This window comes from Rhinopithecus bieti, unplaced genomic scaffold (assembly GCF_001698545.2).
Source record: "Rhinopithecus bieti isolate Rb0 unplaced genomic scaffold, ASM169854v2 scaffold_51905, whole genome shotgun sequence".
Classification (NCBI taxonomy): domain Eukaryota; kingdom Metazoa; phylum Chordata; class Mammalia; order Primates; family Cercopithecidae; genus Rhinopithecus; species Rhinopithecus bieti.
The window spans coordinates 3,561,513-3,588,615 of NW_016821253.1; the positions used below are offsets into that span (position 1 = coordinate 3,561,513).

The 27,103-nt window shown below is 51.2% G+C and overlaps 1 protein-coding gene across 1 annotated transcript in view; it reads left to right on the forward strand.

Annotated features, from left to right (window-relative positions):
• The window catches only part of COLEC11 (collectin subfamily member 11), a 47,421-nt gene extending 23,184 nt beyond the window's left edge, over positions 1–24,237 (forward strand). Inside the window, 5 exon segments of the mRNA XM_017860339.1 lie at positions 17,127–17,198; positions 19,849–19,875; positions 19,878–19,901; positions 23,094–23,189; positions 23,456–24,237. Coding sequence (XP_017715828.1) covers positions 17,127–17,198; positions 19,849–19,875; positions 19,878–19,901; positions 23,094–23,189; positions 23,456–23,847 — 611 coding nt within the window. The 3' untranslated portion in view covers positions 23,848–24,237.
• Positions 24,238–27,103: the final 2,866 nt, after the last annotated feature.

A 27,103-nucleotide genomic window follows, 5' to 3' on the forward strand; every position in this document is an offset into this window, starting at 1 on the left:
CAGTCTCATTACTAATCTGTTCAAATTTATTATTTTTTCATTATTCAGTCTTGGTGGGTTGTATGTTTCTAGGAATTTGTCCATTTCTTGTAGGTTATTCAAACTTTTGATGTATAATTATTCATATTAGTCTCTTATGACCCTTCATATTTCTGTGGTATCAGTTGTCATTTCTCCATTGCATTTCCGATTTTATTTGAGTTATCTCTTTTTTCTTAGTCTAGCTAAGGTTTTGTCAATTTTTTTTTTTTTTTTTTTTTTTCTTTTCAAAAGCAACTCAGTTGTGTCGCTTTGCTATCGCTCTTCTAGTCTCTATTTGATTATTTCTCATCGGATCTTTGTTTTTTCCTTACTTCTAACTTTGGGCTTCGTTTGTTTGTCTTTTTCTAGTCCCTTATGGTGTAAAGTTAGATTGTTTATTTGTAATCTTTCTTTTCCTTTCATGTAGGTATTGTTATAAACTTTCCTCTTAGAATATCTTTTTGCTGTATCCCATAAGTTTTTGTATGTTGTGTTTTCATTTTCATTTGTTTCAAGATATTTTTTGATTTCTTTTTTGACTCGTTGATTGTTCAGGAATGTCTTGTTTAATTTTCTCGTATTTGTGAATTTTCCAGTTTTTCTTCTCTTGCTGATTCCTAGTTTTATACTGTTGTGGTTAGAAGAGATGCTTGATATGATTTCAGTCTCCTTGAATTTGTTAAAACTTGTTTTGTGGCCTAATGTATGATGTATCTCGAAGAATGTTCCGTGTGCACTGGAGAGGAACGTGTTTTCTGCAGCTGTTGGATGGAGTGTTCTCTGTATGTCTGTTAGCTCCATTCGGTCTAAAGTGTAGTTTATGTACAGTGTTTTCATATTGATTTTCTGTCTGGGTGATCTTTCCATTGTTGAAAGTGAGGTATTAGCCGGGCGCGGTGGCTCAAGCCTGTAATCCCAGCACTTTGGGAGGCCGAGACGGGTGGATCACGAGGTCAGGAGAACAAGACCATCCTGGCTAACATGGTGAAACCCCGTCTCTACTAAAATACAAAAAACTAGCCGGGCGTGGCGGCGGGCGCCTGTAGTCCCAGCTACTCGGAGGCTGAGGCAGGAGAATGGCGTGAACCTGGGAGGCAGAGATTGCAGTGAGCCGAGATCGCGCCACTGCACTCCAGCCTGGGAGACACGGCGAGACTCCGTCTCAAAAAAAAAAAATGAGGTATTGATGTCCCCTACTATTAGTGTTTGCTACCTATTTTCCCTTCAGATCTGTTAATATTTGCTTTACATATTTAGGTGCTCCAGTGTTGAATGTGTATATATTTGTAATGATTATGTTTTCTTGATGAATTCACTCTTTATCATTATATAAAAGCCTTTTTTTTACTCTTGGCTACAGTTTTTGACATAGTCTATTTTGTCTGATATAAAATAAATATAGCTACTCCTATTCTGTTTTGGTTTCAATTTGTGTGGAATATCTTTTTCCATCCCTTCATTTTTAGTCTATGTGTGACCTTAAAGCTGAAGTGTGTCTTTTGTAGGCAGTGTATATAGTTGGGTCTTCTTTTCATTTTTATTTTTTATTAAGCTGCTCTATGTCTTTTGATTGGATAATTTAATCTATTTACATTTAAAGTGATTATTGATAGCTAAGGATTTGCCATTGCCATTTTGTTAATTGTTTTCTGGTCACTTGGTAGATCCTTTGTTCCTTTCTTCCTGTCTTGTTGTTTTCCTTTGTTGTTTGATACTTTTCTTTAGTAGTGTGCTTTGATTCCTTTTTCTTTCTTTTGTGTATGTACTAGATTTTTTATGTATGGTTACCACAAGGCTTATATAAAACATTTTATAGTTATAACAGTCTATGCTAAACTGATAACTTTGATCACACACAAAACTCTACACTTTTACACCCACCCCCCATTTTATGTTTTTGATATCACAATTTACATCTTTTATATTGTACATCTATTAACAAATTATTGGACCAGGTACAGTGGCTCACACCTGTAATCCTGGCACTTTGGGAGGCCAAGGCGGGTGGATCACGAGGTCAGGAGTTCAAGACCACCCTGGCCAGCATGGTGAAACTTCATCTTTACTAAAAATACAAAAATTAGCCAGGTGTGGTGATGTGCACCTGTAGTCCCAGCTACTCAGAAGGCTGAGGCAGGAGAATCACTTGAACCCGGAAGGTGGGGCTTGCAGTGAACTGAGATTGCACCACTGTACTCCAACCTGGGCGACAGAGTGAGACTCCATCTCAAAAAAAGATAAATAAATAAAATATATTAGCTGGGTGTGGTGGCACCTGCCTGTAGTCACGGCTGAGGCAGGAGGATTGTTTGAGCCCAGGATCTGGAGGCTGCAGTGAGAGAGTGAAACCCTGTCTCTAAAAACAAACAACAACACAACAAATTATTGTGGCTATGGTTATTTTTAATATCTTTGTCTTTTAACCCTTATACGAGAGTTATATATGATTTACACATAACCATTACACCATCAGAGTATTCTGAATTTGACTATTGTTATCATTTGAATGTTTGCCCCCTCTAAAACTCACACTGAAACTTGAAAAAGCCAGGTGGCCTCTCTCATGAGCCCCCTTACTGTATGATGCCCTGTGCTACCTCAAGACTCTGCGGAGAGTCCTCATCAGATGTGGCCTCTTGACCTTGGATTACCCAGCCTCTGGAACCGTAAAAATAATTTCTTTTCTTTGTCAATTACCCAGTCACAGATATTCGGTAATGGCAACAGAAAACAGACTAAGACAAGTATATAGTTTTATCAGTTATCTCTACACTTTTAAATGTTTTCATGTTACTAATGAGCATCCTTTTGTTTCAGCTTGAAGAACTTTACCTTTCTTGTAAGGGAAGTCTAGTGGTGGGGAACTTCTTTAGCTTTTGTGTATCTGGGAGACTCTTTATGTTTCCTTTATTTCTGAAGGATGGCTTTGCATAATCTCATTGCCAGTTTTTTTCTTTCAGTACTTTGAATATATGATCCCACTTTGTCCTGGTCTGCAAGTTTTCTGCTTAGAAGTCTGCTGATAGCCTTATAAGGGTTCTCTTGGATGTGATGAGTTTCTTTTCTCTTTCTGCTTTCAAAATTCTCTTCTTGTCTTTGATTTATGGTAGTTTGATTATAATGTGTCTTGGTGAAGTTTTCTGTGGGTTGAACCTATTTGGAGACTTTAAATTTCATGTACCTTGATGTCCACATCACTCCCAAGTTTGGAAAGGTTTTTAGGCATTAATTCTTTAAATAAGCTTTCTATTACCTTCTCTCTATATTCTCCTAATGCAACTTCCATAATGTGAATGTTAGCTTTCTTGATGGTATCCTTTAGATCTCATAGGCTTTCTTAATTTCTTTTAATGCCTTTTTTCTTTTTTCCTCTCTGATTGGATATTCTTAAATGACCTGTCATCAAGCTCACATGTTCTTTCTTTTCTTTTGTTCTGTTCTGCTGTTGATGCTCTCTACTGCGTTTTAAATTTTATTCATTCTGTTCTTCAGCTTTAGAGTTTCGTTTGGTTCTTTCTTAAAAAAAACTCTATCTCTTCACTGAATTCCTCATTTTTAATGTATTCTTTTTCTAATTTTGTTGAGTTGTGTGTCTATGTTCTCTTGTATCTCATGGAGCTTCCTTAAAGTGATTATTTTTAGTTCTTTGTTAGGCAATTTGTAGATCTCCATTTCTTTGGGATTGGTTTACTAGAGTATTATTGTGTTCCTTTGGTAGTGTCATGTTTCCTTGGTATTTTATATTCCTTGAAGTCTTGCATTACTGTTTTTTCATTTGAAAAAGCAGTCACCTCCTCTAGTTTTTATGACTTTTCCTGGGAGAGAAATTTCTTTACTAAACAGCCTGGCTAGGGATTCTGAGGCTCTCTCAGTCCATTTCTAGGGAGGCACCTGCTGCACACCTTTTGCTTCTCTTGGAGAGGGGTGAACTTTTTAAGAGTATATGCCTTTTCTTGATCCCACAAAGCCAGTCGAGGTGCTATGAGCCTCTCATTAGTTTCCCCTAGGGCAGTGCTCTGAAATGCTCAAGTTCTTGTGCCTTCTCCCCATCCCACACAGTCAAGCTTATCTGTCTGTGTGAGATGCTTGCACTTGCCATCTGTGGGGGTGCCTTTGGGGAGCTGGTGGAGGGATGGGTGAAGCATGTGAGCATTTGGGTGCCCGTGGACGAGTTGGGATGGTTCACAGGAAAGGTGTCTCAATTGGCTTGTTGGGGGGCTTCCTAATAAAATCTGCAGAGCAATTATTAAGGTCCATAGCCTTTCTTCCCAGCTCCCAGTCTCTCCCAACTTCTCCTCCATGTCAGTCACCTCGGTATTGTAGGTGAGACAAGAAAGAAGCAGACCTTTCTGGGCAGCATCCTGCATGTCTGGGGAAGCTGGAAGCTCACTGACTACACTTTCACTTACTCCAGTGGGAGAAATCATGGGCCAAGGGGGTCTCCCTGGGCGCTGAGCTATGTTTCCTGGGGAAAGGGTCACATGGGTAAAATGAAACTGTTCTTACCCTCATCAGTGCATCTGTTGGAGTTTTTTCTCTAACAGTGTGCTGGAACTTCTCTACTGGACTTCCGGACTCCTACAAAGACACTCGTGTTCGTGGGGACTTGTCAAAATGGCAGCTTCTTTGGGGGGACTATGGTAGAAAGCCATCCTCCTAAGGTCACCCACGTGTGCATGTCTTGTCTTCCTTATTAGATTATACATTTCTCAAGGGTAGGGATTTGTGGATCACACTGCCAGCTGGCGAGTAAGTGGTTCAAAGTCCCCAACATAGTAGTTATTCCTAAGTATTAGATTGATAGACTTACAGAGGGTCTTGAAACGTACATTGACTACCCCAGAGATATGGGGTTATAGTCTGATAGACTCTTTTCATTTCTACCTTTCAAAGAATCGTAATAAAAGGATCCACAAACACAATGACTTGCTGATCCAAGGGTGCAAGGATTCTCTATTAAAACCTCTGAGGAATTCCCTTCTCCCTCCCTCTTTTCTTCCTTCCTTCTCCTACTTAGAAGTGGCAGCAGGCTTTTTCAGGCTCCGAGGCATGTCCCCACTGATGTTCAGTTGTGAGCCAGGCTTCCATGCTCAAGCAGGCCTCAGGTCCCTGCTGAGGGGTGGGCACAGATGGAGGGTGAGCCTGAGGCAGGATGTGCAGGAGAGCAACTGCTGAGACAGCGTTCTTGGCTGCCTTGTGGTGGGTGTGGGGCCATGGACCCAGCCCAGGGTGGGGGTTGGGGAAGGCACTCGGGAGGCTACTGGTAATTCAAGGTTTCTGAAATCTGGAGACGGGGAGGGCTAGGAGTCCATAAATGGATGTGGTGTTTGGCATCCCAGGGAGTCAGCTTAGGGCAGTGGCATTTAGCACTCAAGGGTCTACGCTATACCTCAGCTTGGACCCATGACTTTGCAAAGTTTTCTTTTTTTTTTTTTTTTTGAGACAGAGTCTCACTCTCGCTCTGTTGCCCAGGCTGGAGTACAGTGGCATAATCTTGGCTCACTACAACCTCCTCTGCCTCCCGGGTTCAAGTGATTCTCCTGCCTCAGCCTCCTGAATAGCTGGGATTACAGGGGCCCACCACCACGCCTGGCTAATTTTTGTATTTTTAGTGGAGATGGGTTTCACAACATTGGTCAGGCTGGTCTTGAACTTCTGACCTCAAGAAATCCACCCCCCTTGGCCTCCCAAAGTGCTGGGATTACAGGCATGAGCTGCCACACCTGGCAGACTTTGCAAAGTTATTTAACATCTCGATTATCTGAGTTGTCAAGCAGGGATAGTCATAACATTGTATTTACTTTTTCCAACGGTCACAGCCAGCATGGCAGCTTCTGACATCTCCGAAAGGAAGCACACCTCATCCTTTGTAGAGATGGCATCACAGGGTAATGGATCCAGAAATCTCACCTTCACACTTATGTTGGATCCTGAGATGCAGAGAATAGGCAACCACCCTGCCCATGGCCACATGGCTTGGACAGAACTGGAGCAGAAGCCCCATCTCTAGATGGACGTGGTTTGCTGGGAGGGAGGAATATTGTTAGGCACAATGTGGTCCCAGCTTCGGCTGAGCAGGGCAGAGACCACAGACGTGGAGCCAGACAGTTCTGGGCACACTGGGCCTGTCTGTATCGTGGCTCCACCACCTGTCAGTCATGTCAGCTTCTGGAATCAGCTTTGTCTTTCCAAGTCCCCTTTTTTCTGTACCCGTAAAATGGGGGTCGGGGGCAGGGCGGGGGGCGGGGGAGCTACCTTCCCAGGACTCCCCAGAAGGGTTTAAACGGACAGTATAGAATGTACAGTGTCTTGCGATTGCAGCAGCTTGCCTGTGGTGCCTAGTGGTCCCTGGGTGATTGCCCTGTTATTAGTTTTCCTTTGCCCCAGAGCAATGTCGGCCCTGGGCTTTTGTTCATGCGGACACTCAACTAGGGAATAAGCATGACTTCCGGGCTCTGCAATAACCAACTGGACATTCTTTCTTGGTTAATCGTGGCTGTTTCTGTCAGTTGTGAGTGGGCCTCGTTTTGGATAATGCTTTATTCTCAAGGACATTAGTCAGGAGAGAGAATTGGAATTATGTTGTCATATGATGTGGTTTTATGGGGAATAAACTAGGACTTTTTATGGTGCCGCAACCTGGAACGAGTCTCCTCCCAGAGACCTAGGACCACCCTGCGGTTGCTTCTGCCCTGTGTGGATAGCAGGCTGCTCGGGCCCAGGGGGGCGGGCTCAAGATGGTGCTGGAACCAGGGACCTCAGCACACCACCACCCCATCCACCACTCTCCCTGGAGTTCTACTCTTTCCCAGTGGGACACAGCTTGCCGCTCCCCCTGGCCCACTGGTTTTTTCTGGGCCCGGGTGGGCCTTGCCTAGCTGGGTGCTAGTGGATACACTTTCTAGGCTCATTGCAAGCGGGGGCACGTGGCAGTTCCCTGATACCAGTCACTGGACATCTGTGGCTTTCCTGGGCATTATTGCTGCAAGGACTTGACCTGGAGAAAAACCAGTGGACCTCTTGCGGGAAACTTTGGGGGCCAAGACTTTCCTGGTTTCTAGCATCCTGGGAACCATCTGCCAGTCCTGGGCCAAACTGGGGACTGCAACTCAAGCTTTCCCCTGGGCCATGATGATTGCTGGGCACAAATGATTGCTTGTGCCGACGACGCTGCCACGGATGACACTGGGCCGATGATGGGCATGACGATGGGTGAATCTGGATGATGACGCTGGCCGTGATGGGCATGATGATGCTGGGCACCGGCACGCTGAGGAGCCGGGAGATGATGAGCACGTGAGGGTAGATCTGTGGCACAAGACATACTGGGCATGACGATGGGGCGACTGGTCACAATGACACTGGGCATGACCTATGGATGGGCACGGATGGATTGATGGGCATGACGATGGGTGATCTGGGCACGACACTGCATGGCGAAGGCACGGTGATGAGCGCGACAATGGGGGTGGATCTGGGCACGGGACACTGGGCATGAAGACGGAGGGCACGATGATGGACACAATGATGGGCATGGCAATGGGGTGGATCTGGGCACGACACTGGGCTTGACGGAGGGCACGACGATGGGGTGGATTTGGGCATAATGACAGGGTAGATCTGGGCACGATGACGATGCTGGGCATGATGGCACTGGGCACGATGATAGGCTGCATCTGGGCATGATGGCTCTGGGCACAGTGATGTTGGGCATGAAGACGGGACACGATGATGGGGTGGATCTGGGCACAATGACTCTGGACACGATGCTGAGCACAGTGATGCTGGGCACATTGACAGGGTGGATCTAGGTATGACGCCACTGGGCATGATGATGCTGGGCATGACAACAGTGTAGATCTGGGCACGACGGTGCTGGGCACAATGCTGCACATGATGACGCTGGGCATATGCTGGGCATGATGAGAAGGTGGGTCTCAGCACCTGTTCCAGTGCTTCTCGAAGGGACTTCTGAAGGGGAGGAGCATGCCTGGGAAGAGTGGGGCCTGGGTGTGATAGCCCTGCTCCCATGCCAGCCCTGCTGTTGCCCAGCCCGTGACCACTCCAAACCATTGTTTTCAACTTCTGATATCAAAATCATGGCCTTCATAGGGCATTGCTGCCATCACTGGCCCCGGGTCTGCAGATCCGCTCTCATCCTTGCGTCTTCAGGTCCTAGCATGAGACCTGACGTTCGGAAGGCCCTCCGTCCACTCTTGGAAAAATATCCTGAGTTTTCATATCTTCGAATACCTCTGCAACCTGTGGGTGATCCCTGTCTATGGCCAAGGGCCCCCCATCTGTATCGTCCTCCCTTCCCAGGTGAAGGAGCTGCCCTGCCGGATTCTAGAGAGCTGGTCTGTGGGACGAGGCTTCCGGCCATGCTGGGTAGATGCTGTGTTCTCTGCTTGTCTCTGGAGTCAGGGCTCTGCTTCAGGTTTCCCCAGGGGCTCTTGTTTAAATGCAGCTCCTGGCCCAGGAGGGCGGCCTGAGACCCTGCACTGGTCTTAGCAACACCCAGGTGCTGCTGCAGGCCTGGGCTGTCCCCACTGGTGGGGGTCCAGACACCTCTGCTTCCACAAAGTGCATGCTCTGCTCACATGGGGGCCTGGCTGCAGCGGGCGCTGCCCTGAACAGGCCGACTGGGTGTGCGCTGGGGGCGTTGAGGGAGTGTCCTGTCGGGAAAGTGAGACCCCCCGCTTGGGGTGGTGGTGCGGCTGGATGGCCTGTTCTGAGATAGCAAAACCAGGCCATGGCCCAGAGAAAGTCCGGCTATTTAAAATCGCTAAGGAAGCTGAATTCCAAATGCTCTTTTTGCCCCTTCTCCACTTCAGAGGACTGTGTGAAGTGTTCATTAAAATTAATAAGAGCTCCGCACCTGCTTTGAGCTGCTCTCAATCCTCACGCGTGTCCAGAGGACAGATGGGAGGCACAGCACTGCTCACAATGGTGATGAGATGTGGGATGGGCCGTGGCGTTCGTGCCCAGTGCGCCGGGTGCCGCAGCCAGAAGCTCCTATGGCAGAGAGGGAAGGGATCCAGGGGCATCAGGCGCATTCCTGTTGTCGCACGCAGCCAGCGGGAGGGGGCGTTGCTTGCCTATTGCAAAAAGCTTTCTGTGACTTGGAGGTGCACCAGGCCTTGGGAGAGGGAAAAAGGCGTTGGGGCTCTTTTTCTACTCCGCTCTCCTCAGAAAACCTCTGGGTCTGGAACCACACCACTGTGCTGCCCAAGGGTTCGCTTCCAAGAAATGTCTTCAAGTTGAAAGAAGTCAGCTACAAAAAAGGCTGTGGTGTGAAGCAGAGAATGTGTTGACCATCTCAGTGGATTTTAACGGTTCTCACCTTTTCTTCTTCCTCCGAACACCCCAAAATAGAATCTTTCTGTCAGAAACAACAGCTCACACCAATAGGCCCCAGTGTGCCTGGCTGATATGTGGAGGTTGGGGTGTAGTGAGGGTCTCCTGGGTGCTTCTGGGGTTCTCAGTTTAAGCCTAGGTGCTGAGCAGCTGTACAAGTTTGAGTTGTGTGAGGATAAAAGTATGCGTATGTACATGCACTCATGCACACATGTATAGTGTGTGCATGCAGACGTGCACATAGCATGTATGTTTGTGCATGTATAGTGGTATGTTGGATACATATATGTATACATGTGCATGCCATGTGTGATATGTAGTACGTACCTGTAATGTGCATATGTGCAATTTGTGTGTATGTGCATTAGCATGTGTGTGAATAGTATTGTATGTGTGTTCCTATAGTAAATGTGTGGGATGTGGTCATGTGAGTATGCCTTTTTGTCTATGTATGTGCTGCCTGGATGCGCCCTGTTTGAGATAAAAGCCAGGCCACGGGTCTAGAGAAAAGCCCAGATGTTAAAAATCGCTGAGGAAGCTGATTCCAAGTACTCTTACATATGTATGTATATGTGTATGTATTCAGCATATGTATCTTTGTGTGTACACATGTATCCATATATGTAGGCTTTGTAAGTTTTATGTATGTGTAACAGGCATGTTTATATGTACATATATGTGATGGTTCTGATACATGTTATGTGTGTTGTATTTATACATGCATGTTTGCATGAATGTGCTGCATTATGTATCAATGTGTATGCATTATGTATGTGTGCATATATGTTGTGTTTGCATATTGTATATCTGTTAGTATGTATGTTTGCATGCATGTGTGTATGTGGAGGTGAATATGCACATCTCTATGTGCATATGCATGTGTATGTGTGTATAGTATGCCTGCACATATATGTATGCATGTAGATGTCTGCATGCATATGTGTATAGTATATATGTGTGCATATGTATGTGTATGCATGTGTACATGAATGCATGTGTGTATAGTATATGTGCATGTGTCTGTGTATAATGTGTGAGGGGGCTTCAAAAAGTTTGTGGAAAATGGAATTAAAAAATAAAATAAATAGATAAACTTTATTTCTCAATATAAGCACCATCAAGTTCAAGACATTTTTGTAAGTAATTATACCAGCCATTTAGTCCATCCCTAAAGAACTGAGGGCCCTGGGAATTTCACCATGTCAATGTAGTCTTTTTTACATTGTTTACTGAAGAAAAGCGAGTGCCCTTTACAAATATTTTAAGATAAGGAAACAAAGAGAAGTCAGAAAGAGCCACATTGGGAAAGTTGGATGCTTAATGATTTCCACTAGAGACTCTTGCAAAGTTGTCCTTGTTTTATATGGAGAATGAGCGGGAGCACTGTTGTGGTGGAGAAGGGCTCTGGTGAAGCTTTCCTGGGCATTTTTCTGCTAAGGCTTTGGCCGACGTTCTCAAAACCCTGTGAGAGTAGGCACGTGTTATTGTTCTTTGGCCCTCCACAAAGAGAACAAGCAAGATGCATTGAGCATCCGAAAAGACTGTTGCCGTGTCCTTTGCTCTCGGTCAATCTGCTTTGCTTTCCTGGCCCACTTCCACCTCTTGGTAGCCACTGCTTTGATTGTTTCGTCATTAGGATTGTATTGGTAAAGCCACATTTCATCTTCTTTTACAATTTTGAAGAAATGCAATACAATCCACGCCAGTAATCTCAGCACTTTGGGAGGCCGAGGTGGGTGGATCACCTGAGGTCAGGAGTTCGAGACCAGCCTGGCCAACATGGTGAAACCCCATCTCTACTAAAAATGCAAAAATTAGCCAGACCTGGTGGCATATGCCTGTCATCCCAACTACTCAGGAGACTGAGGCAGGAGAATCGTTTGAACCTGGGGGGCAGAGGTTGCAGTGAGCAGAGATTGCACTACTGCACTCTAGCCTGCGTGACAGAGCAAGGCTCTGTATCAAAAAGAAAGTTAAGAAAAAATTTTAAAAAATGATTCTGAGGCATTCTTCAAAGAATTGTAACAGTAAGGCAAAGCAGACTGGCCGAGAGCGAAGGTCACGGCAACAGGTTTTTTGGATGCTCGAGGCATTTCTCTTGTTCTCTTTCAGGAGGTCCGGAGAACAATAACATCTGCCTGCTGTCGGGGTGTTTAGAGAAAGTTGGCACTGGCTCATCTGGTGCAGGGAGTGTTTCTCCACCCCCAGGCCCAGCTGCGCCCAGTGCCTGGTACTTTCCCCAAAGGCCTCCCTGCAAGGCTGAGGGGACTGTGAAGAGGGGTCTGGTGGTCCAAGCTATGGGTTTAGGGCAGAAGGGAATAAGGAGGGACAGAAGGGTTTGGGCCACCTGTAGCCATCCCAACTCCCTACCAGCCGAGTGCACTTGGTCGTGGCTGACACAGGCGAGCAGGCTCAGAGGGGGCTCTGCTCGGAGGGCTCTGCCTGCTGCTTTGCACACTCTGGTCTCTCTGTCTCCTGCCCCCAGGCTTGGGAGTGGGGCACTGCTTGTCCTCCCACAGGAGCACGAACTTGCGCTATGCGTCCAGCCCCCCGCTCTTAGAAATACAGCCTTCCCGCAGTTCCTGGCCCATGGAGGGTGGCTTTGGCTGTACCTAGGGGTGGAAGCCCCACAGGCTGGGGCCTACCCACAGTGGAGTTGCAGGGTTTGGAGCCCTGGACATGGAGTCAGGAGGCCTTGGTCTGAGTGAAATCCACGCCATCAGTGTGTGCTCCTGCTCCTGATGCTCACTGTGACCGGAGGCATGGAATGCCCTGAGGTGCCACTTGAGAGGGAAACTGAGGCTTACAGAGGGCTGTAACTTGTGCAAGGTTTCATGGGTGGAGCACTGGGATTTGGGGCCAGGCCTGTCTGATTGCAGAGGCTGCACTCTGAATCACGGGGCACTGTGTTCCTTCCTGGCTCCCTGTGTGACCTGTGGTGGTCACCTGACTCTCTGAACTCCTCTTCTGGAGCAGAGGGCAGTGTCTCCGTCTCTCAGTACCACACAGCGGGCAACTTCCAGGACAGAGATGATTTCCTCCCAGCTGTGGAGGCTGGAAGTCAGGGATCCAGGTGCCGGCAGGGCTAATTCTCTCAAGGCTGCTCTCCGGGGCTTACAGGCGGCGTCTTCTTGCTGTCTCACGCAGCCTTCCTCCGTGCACGCACAATCCCGGCCTCTCTTTCTCTCTTTCTCTTTGTGTAAAGCCACATTCCTGTTGGACCAGGGCCCACCTGTGTGACCTCTTTAAAGACCCTGCTTCTAGTAGGAGTCACACTGGGGTTAGGGCTCCATTGTCGGAATTTTGGAGGATGTGATTCAGCCCTAATAGCTGGTGCTGCTAGGAACGTTGTGAAGCTGAAACCAGCATGTATATGTGGATGTGCTTTCCTGGCACACAGCCTGCCTGGGAGCATTCTAACTTATTTCTGAAAGATGGAAAAATGAGCAGAATCCCGGGACCCCCACCGAGTCCCCACCTGGAGAGGGGCGGCGTCAGAGCATGGGAAAGAAAACCAAAGGCCCAGCCCTGGGAACAGCACCTGGCCATGAGAAAGCCTGAGCACCACAGGGGCTGAGGAGCGACGTGGCAGAGGCAGGTTGCGTTCCTTCACCTGAACAAACAGTTAACTATTTGCTAAGAAGCTTCCACCTGGAAAAGATGAGGAGGGCACAAGGGGCTCCTCCCCACCTGCGAGCTATTTCTCCCTGAGACCCCTGCGAGATGAGATGTGAAGCTGTTCAAGGACAGTAATGGGGAGAGAGAAGCGACCCGCAGACCCTGCCTTCCCGCCTTCCCACCCAGACAGCTCCTCCCTGGAGGATGAGGCCAGGTCCCCAGGCTGACAAGTAGAGTGGGATGGTGAGGCCCAGGAGACGGTGGAGGAGAAGCCCCTGGGGCACAGGTGCTCTTGGGGAGGCGTGCTCCTCCCACCTTCGAGAAAGACTCATTAGTGGTTCAGTCCATCAGCTGGAGGAGGCACGCGTCCTGCTGTTGCAGACAAGTTAAAACCTGAGAGTGAGTTGAGAGCGTTTGGCCTTTAGCCATCTCTAAATTGCATGGCCAGACGTTAATGCAAATCCAAGGTCATCGCTGACACTTGGCACCTGTCTCCAGCGAGTAGCGCTCAGCTCCTGCCCTTGGAGAAGTGTGGGACCCAGTCCCTGTCATAGGGGGGTCTGAGAAACCCCTGCTGTGGCTGCTTGCTGATTGTGAGGGTGCTGTGAATGCGTCCAGCCTGATCTGGCAGCCTGAACCTCCTCGCCAGGGGACAGAGTGGGGGACCACAGCTGACCGACAGGGGAACAGCATGAAGACATGGAGGGGGAAATAAGCATAAACATTGAGGCTGTCCCAGCCTTCCTCCTAATGGTCAGCACAGAACCTCAGCAACGGCACGGTGGAGAGCTGGGCACAGGAGAGTTTGTCTTTGCACAGAAGACCCAAGGAAGACGCGTGTTCCTGGGCCTGGGACAACACGAAACAGCCGATGAGCGTTTTCAGGAACATCAGCTTTTCTGTAGGACCCTCTGCGGGAGGCTGAGCAGAAGCATGGGGCTCACTTTTAAGCTTCCGAGCACGGTGGGGGACACCTGCCCTCACAAACTCATCTTGCCCTAACTCTCTCCCAAAGGCCCTGTCTCTAAATACTGGCACCTTGGGGTCACAGCTTCAACAGAGGAATTTGGTGAGGGGCACAGCTCCATCCACTGCAGGAGGTGACGGTGCTCAGGCCGTGACTGGGCACTCAGTGTGGGTGGCTGTGTCCATCCTGCCGAGGAACCAAGCCATACCAGGGTATGTGCTGGGGAAAGGCAGCCAGGATGGGGCAGGGACTGAGGGTTTCTAGCTGGGTGAAGGGAAGATTTCAGAGAGAACAGTTTTAAATGTCTGGGGACTCTTGGAGAAGGTGAATTCAGCTAGCTTTGCATTTCTGTGGGTGCAAAACCAGGCTGGCTGAGCGGACCCAGCAGAGTGGCAACTTTCCAGCTCCTCTAGCCCTGAGAACTGACCGTACTGTGCCTCCTTCTGCAGCAAAGCAGGGCCCAGGGAGAATTGCAAATTGCCTCCCTTGCAGCAAGTTTTGGGCATGTATAATAATGGGTTGGCTGGTTTACTGAAGCTGTTTGTTCCAGTTGCCCTTCTCTCTCCTTGCTCTGGCATTTTACTGTTACAGAAATTTCAGGTTGAAATTGTCATGTCTCAGAACAGCAGGAATGGGTGCCTGGCACCAGCTGTCAGAAGAGCAGGCCAGGTGGCTCCGGCAGGCGCTGGACTCACAGGCTGCCGTGGAGAGGGATTCGGAGCAGGGCAGGGCTGGCCCCTGATGGAAGGTGACACCCTGAGCGCCACCTCCGATGTGGGGGCCCTGCCCCTCCCTCTGTGAGACCTCCTGGCTATCCGCCCAGTCCCGGCCCTGCCTGTGTCTTGGGCCCTGTCCTCACTGGGTACCCCCCGGTGGCAGTGCCTCTAGCCGCCTTGCTGTGCCCCTGCCTGCCCCACTACCCTCGGGTTCCTCCCCGGGCTCCTCTTCCTCATGTGGGTCTCCTGAGGGGCCGCCCGGCCCCCGCCTCCCACTGGACATTTCTCTCAGGTGCCCTCCTGGCCCTTGTCACCGTCACATGATGGCTCCTCTCCCCTGTCTGTCCCCCTCTCCCCTGCCTGTCCCCTCTCCCCACATGCCCCGTGGCATCCCCCGCTGTGGCTCTTCAGAGCTGTGTCTCCCTGCCCCCTCCTCGGGGAGGGCTCGCCACCCAGTGCCAGGTGTGTGCGCCTCGTCCGCACGTCCCATCAGGCAGGAGGTTCTGCCAGCGCCACCTCCTGGGTGTCTCCCTGATCTGGGCTGTTCTTCTCGTCCTCCCAGACCCCGCCTGCCGTGACCCCCTTCACCCCCGGCCTGCTCTGCCCTTGGCCTTCTTTCATGCCTTTCAGCCTCTCCAACCAGTGTTACCAGATGCTTCCTGAACACAAGTCTGGTCTCACCGCCCTCTTCTCCAACTCTCTGCCTCTCCCACAGCACGGAGCATGCACCACACCCTCTCCGATGCTTTCCTAGGCTCTGAGGACGGACGAGGAAGTGGTGTCGCTGTGCCCCTTTTTCTCTTCCCTTCCTCTTGCATGCACTGCAGTTGCTGGACTGCTGTCCTGATTTACCAGTAGACCCTGAGCTCTGACTCCTGCAGCCAGCGCCCTGCACAGCTGGTGACACACAGTGCCTGGGGCGCAAAGCAGAGTCGCCTCCGTGCTGGCTGTCCAGCCTAGGTGCCATTAGGATCTTTCCCTGCCTCCCTTGTCCCCCCATGGTCCCCCAGGCTGGATGTGGCCCCCAGCTGCCAGCATCAGGAGAGCAGCCTGGGCCTCAGAGCAGCAGGGCGTGGCTCTTGTCCTGGCTCTGCCATGCCAGGCTGTGTCATTTTCGTAGCCAGATAAGAGAATGCATGTGAATGTGCTTTGTGAATCAAGGCTGTATTTTAATACAGCGTAAACCACTCTTTGCAGGGGTGTGTGTGGTTTCATTTTAGCAAAGCTCACTGAAGTCTACGTTCCGTCCTCTGGTTTCTGTCTATTCTGAATTGGGGGAACATTACAACTGCTTTGCAAAACAAGACTAGGCGTTCCCGGCAGGGAAGTCCTTGGTTCTAAGGAGGCAGGTGGCGTCACTGCGGGACAGAGCGTTATCTGCGTGCAATAGAAAGTCCTTCCTGCCACCCCCTGTCTTGCAGGATTGCCCACATTGAATTGCATTTAGTTCCTGCAACAGTGGGTTATAACTGATCACGAAATCCTAATGTGTAATTATGTCCGTGAGAAAGAATTACTGAGTTATATCAGGTCACCTGTTTCTTTTTCCAGTTTTTCCCTATGTACTTGTTTGCTGTTTGCTGGTGGGGCTGGTGGTCAGTGGTGATGACCAGCAGACAGGTAGGAGCAGTTGCTTAACACTTGGGCTTAACACTTGGTGGGAGGGAGCCCTGAGAAACTCCACCCTCTGGTTTAATTTGCTCTAGGGACTGGGTGACAGCGGCATTCTTCGGGCTTGGTCCAGTGATCAGAGAGACAATCCCGTGGGATCTTGGTGTCCCTCTTGCTGTGAATGAGAGGAGAAGGGTGGGGGACACATACCGCACACCACCGCTGCACACACACAGGCTGGGTCAGGGCCCAGCAGGTCACGGGATCCGGCATTCTGCTGGAGAGCAGGTCCAGCCGGGAGGCATCTGGTGAAGCACTGCTGGGACCCTCCTCCCTGGCTCAAGTTCACACACCCGAGAGGAGCCAGGGGCTTTGCCACCTGCACCCACCCCCACACCATGTTCCTGACAGTGCTGGTTATGTCCGTGCTTGCAGAGTTGTGGGTATGTGGTTTGGTGGGGTGCAGGAGTAAGAGCTGGGAGGTTCTGCCTTGCTGGGATGGAGGAAACACGAGCTCCCCTCTCACACAGGCACGGAGGGGATGGACCGTGGTTGAGTTGGGAACTTAGGGATGCCCAGTTTGGCCCCTCCGTTCTATGCTGCGTGTGACTTCTGGGGGAAGTGCATCTTCCTTCGGAAGCTGTATCAACAGGCGACCTGACTGTGACAGTCACCTACGTGATCTTGGAGAGATTTAGAGCTGTCTTTCTTAGTTTCTTCTATGTGTCTGCCATGTTAGGAAGGAGGGCGGTCGGGTCACCTGTGCACATGTGTGATGGAGGAGGCCACGGCATCATCTGTGTATCAACCAACTTTGCTTTTATTGTTTTCTACAGGAGACGTGGGGGACAAAGGACAGAAAGGCAGTGTGGGTCGCCATGGAAAGATCGGTCCCATTGGCTCTAAAGGTATTTGCGATGTGATTCTTGCCTCATTTCCCCCCGCCCCTAGGGTCAGTGTCTGGATCCCCTGAGAATAACTCTAGCGTGGATTGTCTTGTGGGGTGCTCCTGTTTATGCTCTGTGTGTGCTAGAGAAGACATCTGCCGTGCTCCTGTTTTGGAGGTGCTTGGAGCTAGTTGCTGGCTCTGTGCTTACAGGGTACGGTGAAGTGCTCCCCATCCTGCGGGGTTTTCATAGCACCCCAGGATGGAGGGGCCGCGGCGAGTGCGCTTGGGCGAGACTCTGGCTGTGTAGCCACAACATCCTTAACAAGTTTGGTAACACGCTTAGAGCCTCACGTAAGGAGCGGATGGACCCTGCTCAGGAGGCACCGCGTCTGTTCCCCCAGCTCGGGTCTCAGGCATTTCGAGGTGATGGGATGATTCTTGGTGAGAAAAGGGTGTGGGGTGTCAGCAGCGGGTGTGAGCAGCAACTATGGTCCCAACACCTGGGCTCAGGCTACACCTGCGGGTTCTGATGGCACCGTCTCCGCTGCTGCATTTGCCTGCACAGCCTTGGTAAGGCGGGCAGATCAGCTGCGCCTCCCATGAGGAGAGACTGAGGCCAGGACAGCCAAGGGGTTGCTCAGAAGGTGCTGTTCCTATGCCCCCCCTCACCCCCCGCCATCTGGTCAGTGGATGTCTTTGGAGCGCTTGGCTTGTTCCAGGTGTATGCTGGGCTCTAGGGGACGGAGCCGGTGGGAGGGCAAGGAGCTGGCGCTCCCTGAGCTCTGCAGGTGTGGAATCATGAAGTCTCCTTGGGGTCCCGCATGGTGTAGCAATGCGGCTGAGCTGCCCTGAGCACCAGCGGTGGAGGGAGTCTGCTGTGGTCTGTCCAGTTCCGGGGCCAGGCTCTTCTACCTCATTCATCTGCCTCAGAGCAGGTTGGCCCAGGTACCAAGAGGCTACGGTCTGGAGTTGGAGCTGTGAGGGGGTTCTCATGGTTTGTTCTGATCCATGGTCACAGACCTCCCCCTAGCCCAGCCCGTACCTGGTAGAAAGGGCTCTGTGGCCAGGAGAGCAGTGGGGAGGGGCCCAGCTCAGCTGTGGGCCTCCTGGAAAACGGGTGAGAGGCACCTTCCCTGCCACGGCCAATCCAGTGAAGAACACACAGAGAATCATGGGATCTGGAGGGAGGTGCGGGCTTCACAAACCCAAATAACATCGTGGCAAAATACTTATATCCCCAAACTTGCCATTTTAAGTATTTTAAGCGTACAATTCAGGGACATTAAGTACATTTGCAATGGTGTACAGGTATTACCACTATTTCCAAACCCTTTTCATCTCTCCAAAGAGAAACTCTTCCCACTAAGCAATGGCTCCCCGTTCTTCCTCCCCCAGCCCCGGTAACCTCCAGTCTGCTTTCCGTCTCTGAATTTGCCTATTCTGGATATTTCACATATGTGGAATGATAACAATGTTTGTCCTTCTAGTTGATTTCACTTGGTGTCGTGTTTTCAAGGTTCACCTGTGGGTAGTGTGGGTCAGAATGCCCTGCCTTTTTAGGCAATAATATTCCACCATACGGACGGACCACAACTGTTACCATTCACCTGTCGACGGACACGTGGGTTCTTTCCACCTGTTGCTTTTGTGAATAACACCACGTTGCATATTGACACACACATAGGGATGTGTATACTTTTACCATGTAGTGTGTGCTCTGGGCAGATTCCGGCGTCTCCTAAGGGGCAGCTGGTCCAGGCTGGCCTTGTTTGGCTTTGCTTATTTGATTTGCCTTGTGTCTGAGATTGTCATCCTGGGTTCTGATCAAGCTATGATTTCATTTCCAAGCTCCCGATGCTGATAAAGGAACACAAAGGGATCAGGTGGGTGGAGGCTGCGGAACTCCTTCCCTCCTTATGCGAATGGAGTCGGAATCTGCACAAGTCTCTTTGCAGAGGCATTTGGGGCTTCTCTGTGAGAATAAAGAGAATCCATTAGAATTTATTAAGTCACATGACTTAATTTTAGAGCAGCTAGAAAGCCCTGTTGCCATCATTTTGTTCAACCCCCTTGTTTTGTACATTGAGGAAAGCTGGGGGGCAGGGTGGTGAGGTGGCTTGTCTCATCTAACTGGAGGTTGGGTCCAGGCCAGGATGGAGCCCAGGGCTTCTGGCGTCTGGGCCCTCCAGGACACTGGGCTGCCATGAGCAGGTACAGGAAGGACCTTAAGCTGGGACAGGAAGGAGTGTGCTGACTCTTGGATTAGATGAGCTCTCAGGCCCGCGTGGCGCTCCCATCATGCTCAATCTGGATTTTCCTGCTGTTGTGAGAGGCGTGTTGGCTGTTGGGGGGAGTGGCGGCTCACTCATGGCACCAGGGATTCATGAGGCGATGTCTGCAGAGTGTTCCATCAGATATCCTGGATTTTCCAGAACTGACTTAAAGAATGATCACCCGATAATCCCTGTCACCCCATGACATGTATATGGTTCGTATCACATAAATAGTGCCGGAAGCAGGAATTTCCTGCAGAATGGAGCTCCGGTACTTCACAACAACAGGGTGGCCTGGGAGAAATCCACGAGACAAGTCACATTTTCAGTCTTGATGTTTTTAACTCAACACGTCCACCTCTGCCTGGTGACTTGGACCTTGTTTTTCATTTTCAGGTGAGAAAGGAGATTCTGGTGACATAGGACCCCTGGTCCTAATGGAGAACCAGGTATGGTATAAAGGGTACAGGATTTTTCATATAATGTGTTAAAAATTGCACTTTGGAAAACAATGTAGATCATTAAATGGAACTGTGGTGGGCTGGGGAACAGAGCGCATACGCCGCCATGTGGTCCCCGTGTCAGTGATGCTCTCAGAGATGCTGCAGTGTTTGATTTCCTTCTACCTGAATGTTAATGACCTCTTAGGAGTGTCATCTGCCTGTCCACTGTGTTATTCTGTCTGTGTGTGTAGCTGGGCTCAGTGACACCAGTCCTAGGATGAGCATTCTCCACTTCTTCGCCTCTGTGGGCACTAGGGGTCTCCTCCTACCGCCAGACTTCTCAGAAAGCACATCTGGACTTTGTGGCTCTTTCCCTGGTTTCAGACATCTTTGCATCCGACTCCCACAATGGTGCTCCACCGACACGGCTCCCCTCGGAGGTTCCAGGGAGCTCAGATCCAGCCCAGGTGGACGTGGCTTCCCTGTGGGGCACCTGCTTCCTGCTGCCAAGTCACCAGGACACGTTGTGTCCTGTCCTCTGTCCCTGCCCTCTGCCCGCCTTCACGCCCGCCCCCCCACACTCGCTATCTTTCTCCCAAAACTCCTTCTGCAGCTCTTCTGCTCCCTCCCCAGAATGGTGACCTCCTCTGAGCCCTGGTACAGCCCTCACCCCCATACCCCTACACGGTGGCCCTCATGAGGTCAAGCCCCAAAGGACACATCTGGTGGGCATCTCCACTGGGGGTCTCATGGTCCCCATCTGTCTCACTGGAGCCCTTCCCTCACACCCTGGATTACCACACTGGACACTCACCCCCACGTACCTCCCACACTGCACGCCCACCCCCCTCACATCCCGCAGTGGACACCCACCCGCCATGTACATCCCACAGTGGGCACCCACCCGCCATGTAGATCCCACAGTGGGCACCCACCCGCCATGTAGATCCCACAGTGGACACCCACCCCCCTCACATCCCACAGTGGACACCCACCCGCCATGTAGATCCCACAGTGGACACCCACCCGCCATGTAGATCCCACAGTGGGCACCCACCCGCCATGTACATCCCACAGTGGGCACCCACCCGCCATGTACATCCCACAGTGGGCACCCACCCGCCATGTAGATCCCACAGTGGGCACCCACCCGCCATGTAGATCCCACAGTGGACACCCACCCGCCATGTAGATCCCACAGTGGACACCCACCCGCCATGTAGATCCCACAGTGGACACCCACCCGCCATGTAGATCCCACAGTGGACACCCACCCGCTATGTAGATCCCACAGTGGACACCCACCCGCCATGTACATCCCACAGTGGGCACCCATCCCCATGCCCATTCCACACTGTGCACCCATCCCCCCCCCAACTCCCAAGCTGCTCAGTCATGCCCCATGACATTGTCAGGCATCCTCTAATCTTCCTTCTGCTTCAGCGCCTCCAGGCGGGGATTGTTGCTGTCCTCCTCTCACCCCACCCCCTCCCTCATTCAGGCCTCATTGCTTTCGAGCTGAATTCCTGAAATAATATCCTGATGGCTCTGTGCCCTCCCGTCCTTTATTTATTGACCACAAAAGATGCTTAAGAGATACTAGATTTAGGTGGAAGATACAGTGTTTAAGTAACTAGAATATTCTTTCAGTCAGACTCCAACCTTCCCCTTTTCCCTCAACCAAGAAGCTCGACAGCTGGGCCTCGGAAGAGAATTCAGTGCATTTAGTGTGTTCACGGGGGTGGCGGGGAGCGTCCCTTCCGCAGGTGTCTGCTCGCTGCAGCCAGCCTTTCTCCCCGAGACGCGCTGTGTCTCCGTGATGTCACTCGTTTCGCAGCACATTCAGAAGGTGCTTTCCGAGAAGGATCTGACCCTTGGAAACTAGGGGGGAAATAAAGGGGCTAGATTTCTGAATAAAAGTTCTTGTTTTAAAAGCTCCTCCTGCATCACAGAGATGAGGAGGAACAGCTGCTTGGGAGGTGTCCTCGCCTGTGTGACTTTGTTCCATACGAGTGCACTGAGATCAGTGTCACTGAGTGGCCGAGCACCATCTGCTCAGGGCACCTCCAGGCACTCAGCCAACCTGAGGGGCCTGGACAAAGCCTCTGGGAGACAGAAGGACCCGGAGGCAGGTGAGGGCAGGGCAAGAAGAGGGGACATCCTGGGGCCGAGCTGCTACCGTCAGGCCTACCTTGGTCAGAGAGTTTGGAGGTTATGAGGAAAGGAATCCATCCACTTCCCCTGACACGGGTCTCTCCAGAAAGCCTCTATTACCTCAAATCTCAGGGAGCTTGAAGATAAAATATATTTTTAAAAAATTTATCTTAGATAAAACTTCCACTAAAAAAATCCCAAAACCAAGGCAAACCCCAAGGAAGATCAAGTTTCAAAAGTGCAAATGTGAATCGGGGGGTCTCACGTATGAGGGCGAGGTAGGTGGTTTGGGCTGCCAACGTCCAGGAAGATGGGATTGAACTTCTCCAGGATGTGCCAGACTGCAGGGTGGGCTGAGACTCTGCACAGTGGAAACTGGGAAAAGGTGCAAAGCCCACCCGCATGCCTCCCTTCCTCCCAGGCCTCATCCACGGCCTACAGGTGCTCCTGGTGATGCTGCCCTGTCCTCCCTCCCTGAGCCATCCCTCACGCCCTGTGTATGCCCACGATGCCCAGCTCTGCCCTGGCCCCTACTCCCCACCTGACATGTCACAGGCACCAGTGTGTTGGCGATTCTGCCTCCTGTACTCAGCTAGGAATGGAACAGCCCCGCCGCCTCTAGAGCTCTGCACAGAGGATGCTGCTGCTGCCGCCTTCAGCTCCCCTCAGCCCTGCAGTGCCCCCAGGCCATGGAGGACTGCTGCCAGATGTTCTACCTTTTCTGACTGCACACCCTCAGCCAGACCCGCTTCCCTGGGTCCCAACCCTGCCCTGGGCTGCTTCCCACCCCTGCACCTCCATTTCTGTTCCCTCTGCAGCTGGCGAGGTTTGAAATACACATGTCTGGCCTCCCTCTGCTCCTGTCAAGGTCTTTCCCTGCTCCCCCTGCCTTTAGGATGAAGTGGAAGATGGTTATTGCGGCCTCAAAGGCCCATGGGGCATGTTTGTTGAGTAAAATGTGTATTTCTGGGGAGGGGCCCTCGACTCTCTTCTGAGCCCGAGTCCTTGTCCAGCCTTTGTAATGCACCGGCCTGGCCCCCGCAGGCCTCCCATGTGAGTGCAGCCAGCTGCGCAAGGCCATCGGGGAGATGGACAACCAGGTCTCTCAGCTGACCAGCGAGCTCAAGTTCATCAAGAATGGTATGTGGCTCCCGGTGCCACCCTCCCTCCCTCCCACCTACCTCCTGGCCCTGTCCGAAGACCCCAGCAAGGGCTCTGCAGTGGCCACGCCTGCCCTGCAGTCCCTTGCTGCCCTGCCGGCCCCTGCTGCCCTGCCATCCCTTGCTGCCATCCCCTGCTGCCCTGCCGTCCCCTGCTGCCCTGCCAGCCCCTGCTGCACATGGCTGTGCCTTAAGTTTGTTGCAGAGATGCAAGTGCTCGCTTTTCAGCCCTGCCCTTCCCCACAGCTGTCGCTGGTGTGCATGAGACGGACAGCAAGATCTACCTGCTGGTGAAGGAGGAGAAGCGCTATGCGGATGCCCAGCTGTCCTGTCAGGGCCGAGGAGGCACGCTGGGCATGCCCAAGGATGAGGCTGCCAATGGCCTGATGGCCGCATACCTGGCGCAGGCCGGCCTGGCCCGTGTCTTCATTGGCATCAACGACCTGGAGAGGGAGGGCGCCTTCGTGTACTCCGACCGCTCCCCCATGCGGACCTTCAACAAGTGGCGCAGCGGCGAGCCCAACAACGCCTACGACGAGGAGGACTGCGTGGAGATGGTGGCCTCGGGCGGCTGGAACGACGTGGCCTGTCACACCACCATGTACTTCATGTGTGAGTTCGACAAGGAGAGCATGTGAGCCTCGGGCTGGGGCTGGCCGCCGGGAGAGCCCGTGAGCCTCCGTATATGAGCCTCAGGCTGGGGCTGCCCATTGGGGACCCCACGTGTCCCCGCAGGGTTGGCAGGGCCAGAGCCCAGATCATGGTGCCAGCCAGGGAGCTGTCCCTCCGTGAAGGGCGGAGGCTCACTGAGTAGAGGGCTGTTGTGTAAACTGAGAGAACGGCCTGTGCGTAAGAGGAAAAAGAAAGTGTCCCTGGGGTGCTGTCTCCGAAGAAGCAGAGTTTCATCACCATCTTGTAGCCCCAATGCCATTATGTAATTATTGCCCAGAATTGCTCTTCCATAAAGCTCGTGCCTTTGTCCAAGCTATACAATAAAATCTTTAAGTAGTGCAGTAGTTAAGTCCAAATGGTGGCAATGGGGTCTTGAATTAGTACCTTTTAATTTCTATGTGGAAAAGAACTCACTTCACTTTGACCAATGCTTCTGTAAATTATATTAAAATATAGGTTCCTTCACACTATTATCCATGTAAAAACAATTTTGCTTTGCTTCAAACCCAGATTTCAGGAAAACAACAACAAAATTCTCCAAACTTTTCTACTACATGTGTGGATTCATTGTGTTCTCTTAATTTTTTCAATAGCTCTATTAGTTATATTTTTTATTTTAATTAATTTTTGTAGAGGTGAGGTCTTGCTATGTGGCCCAGGCTGGCCTTGAACTCCTGGGCTCAAGTGATCCTCCCACTTCGGCCTCCTGAATAACTGGGACTACAGGCAGGAGCCACCACACCCAGCTTGTATGAGTTATCTATTACTGCCTAACAAAATACCCCAAAACTCAGTGGCCTAAGAAAGATTGATTACCTCCCAGATTAGAAATCTGCACAGGGCTTAGCTCGGTCCTCTACTTTGGGGCCTCTCCCAAGCTGAAACCAAGGTCATTCCTCCTGCAGTTTGGGCAGAACTCAGGTACTCCTGAGTTGTTGGACAGAGGGCCCCAGTTTCCCACCAGCTGTGGGTCACAAGCTCCCGCAGTTTCCTGTCACAGGGACCCTTCCCCTGGGCTGCCCACAACACGACAGCACCTTTCTCAGAGCAGCCTGGGAGAAGAGCTGAAGAGAGAAGCCGCAACCTTTCCTAAGCTCACCTGGACATGTCCTGCTGTCTGCATCCATTTGCATTGCCATAAAGGAAAACTCGAGGTTGGGCAGCAGATCAAGAAAGAGGTTTATTTGGCTCACGGTTCTGCAGGCAGCACTGGAAACATGGTGCCAGCATCTGCTCCCGGTGAGGCCTCAGGCTGTGTCCACCCTCAGTGGAGCGGGAGGGAGAGCCGGCACTCACAGAGATCACATGGGGAGAGGGAAGCCACAGAGAGAGGGAGGGAGGTGCCGGGCTGTTCTGCATCATCAATCAGTTTAGGGAGGGAACAGAATGAGAACTCACTCACTGGGGTGAGGACTGAGGACAGCACCCAAGACACTCATGAGGGTTCCGCCCCCAACCCAAACACCACCTATTAGGTCCCACCTCCACCACTGAGGGTCACATTTCAACATGAGATCTGGAGAGGCCCAACAGCAAACTACAGCACGTGCCTTCCCTCTGCGGTGCTCCACCAGCTCGAGGCGAGGCACTGGGTGCAGCCCCTGCGTGGGGGTGAATACATACCAGGGGGTGGGGACCACTGGGGTCAGTTCAGAAGCTGCCTGCCACAGTACCTCAGTTGTTTTTTTTTGTATTTCAGAATCCCAATAAAAATAACAAATACCTTCATTTTTAAAATAGAACACACGAGCACGCACATTCCATCTCAGCTGGTATTGTGGGGCGAGAGGGAGCTGTGGAGCCGGCTCCCAGGGGCTGGTGTATTTGTGCACATCCTGCGAGGGAGGCCCCAGCGGCCCTTTGTTCTAGGTTATCTATTCTGGTTGTTTGCAGAGTGAAATGCCTTGGAAGATAAAGGTAGTGTCTCCCGTCCTTGTCTCCCCACCGGAGAAAAGGGCAGGTTTGCCTGCAGCTTTGGAAAATAGAGTGTCTCGTTCTGCGACAACGGGCAGGCATGGTTACTGTCCAGCATAATAAAGATGATGTCTCCCTCCAGGAAAGAGTGCAGGCATGAGTACTACCTGCTAGAGAAGAACCGGGTTCCCTAGGCTCAAGGGTCCTCCCTGTAACAGAACCACTGCATGTGCAGGTGCTGTCTGCCTTCTTCCTGAACCCCTGAAGGGGGTGGAGCCCAGGATACTGGTGCAGAAATGCCAATACCCTGGCCACAGATGTTGATGTAAGTAACAAAGTCCTTTGTCTCTGACCCAGAAGTCTCATGTCTTCAGCCAGCACCCATGTACCTGGGGCTGTAAGTAGGGTAAAATCTCAGACCCTTCAGAGTTCTTGACAGGAATTTCTTGATATCTCCTTAAATTTAATTCTCATCTCACTGGAAGGACATAGCAAACAAGTTTATTCTGGACCTGAGCGGTCCCTGGTTTGGTTGGATGGGAAGAGGAGCACCTTGTCTCATGGAGCAGGTTCCAGGGAATGATATACAGCCAGAGAAGCAGGTGCTGCTGCCTCGCCTGCTGGGAGGGAGCCCGTCAGAGTGGCCAGGCTTTTGCTTCATTGGCGCGGGCTCTGTGTGAGAGATGGAGTCTTCCTACTGGTGCGTGTATCCTTCTGGTGCTCACAAGTTACTGCAGCCATTAGCTCACCCCTCTATCTGCTCACCCATGCATTCATTTACTAAGCAGTCAGTCTGAACACTTCTCCGTTTCTGACTCTGTCAGACCCATGGTTTTCTGTGTGGCAGTTCCACTAATGCCTGGAGTGTAGCTGAGGAATTGGGGGATGCTGCTGTGTGTGTGTTTGAGGGGCAGGCTGTGTGTGGGGAGAGCTGTCACTGAGCAGGTCATCTCACTGAATGAGCAAGTCCTCAGTGGTCCCGCTTCTGGTCTCACAGGCTGTGCTCTGCTGTCCATCATCCCCGTGAGGATGCAGAGCCACTCCCTCAGCCCCCGCACTCCTCATCCCTCTATTGCCTCTGAACTCTCTGGTTCACTGAGGTGGCCTTGAAATATAGGGCCCCAGACAGGCTGCAGGGGTTGTGCGTGTGATGACATGGGACCATGTGAATGTAATTTGTAATATGTTCAACGCGACACACATATATGTCTAAGAAGTTAAAATCCTCCTTTCAACTTTGCTCTAGTTGAGGGTCGGTCTTTCTAGGCCTTTTTTAAGAGCATGCATATACACACACATACACACACA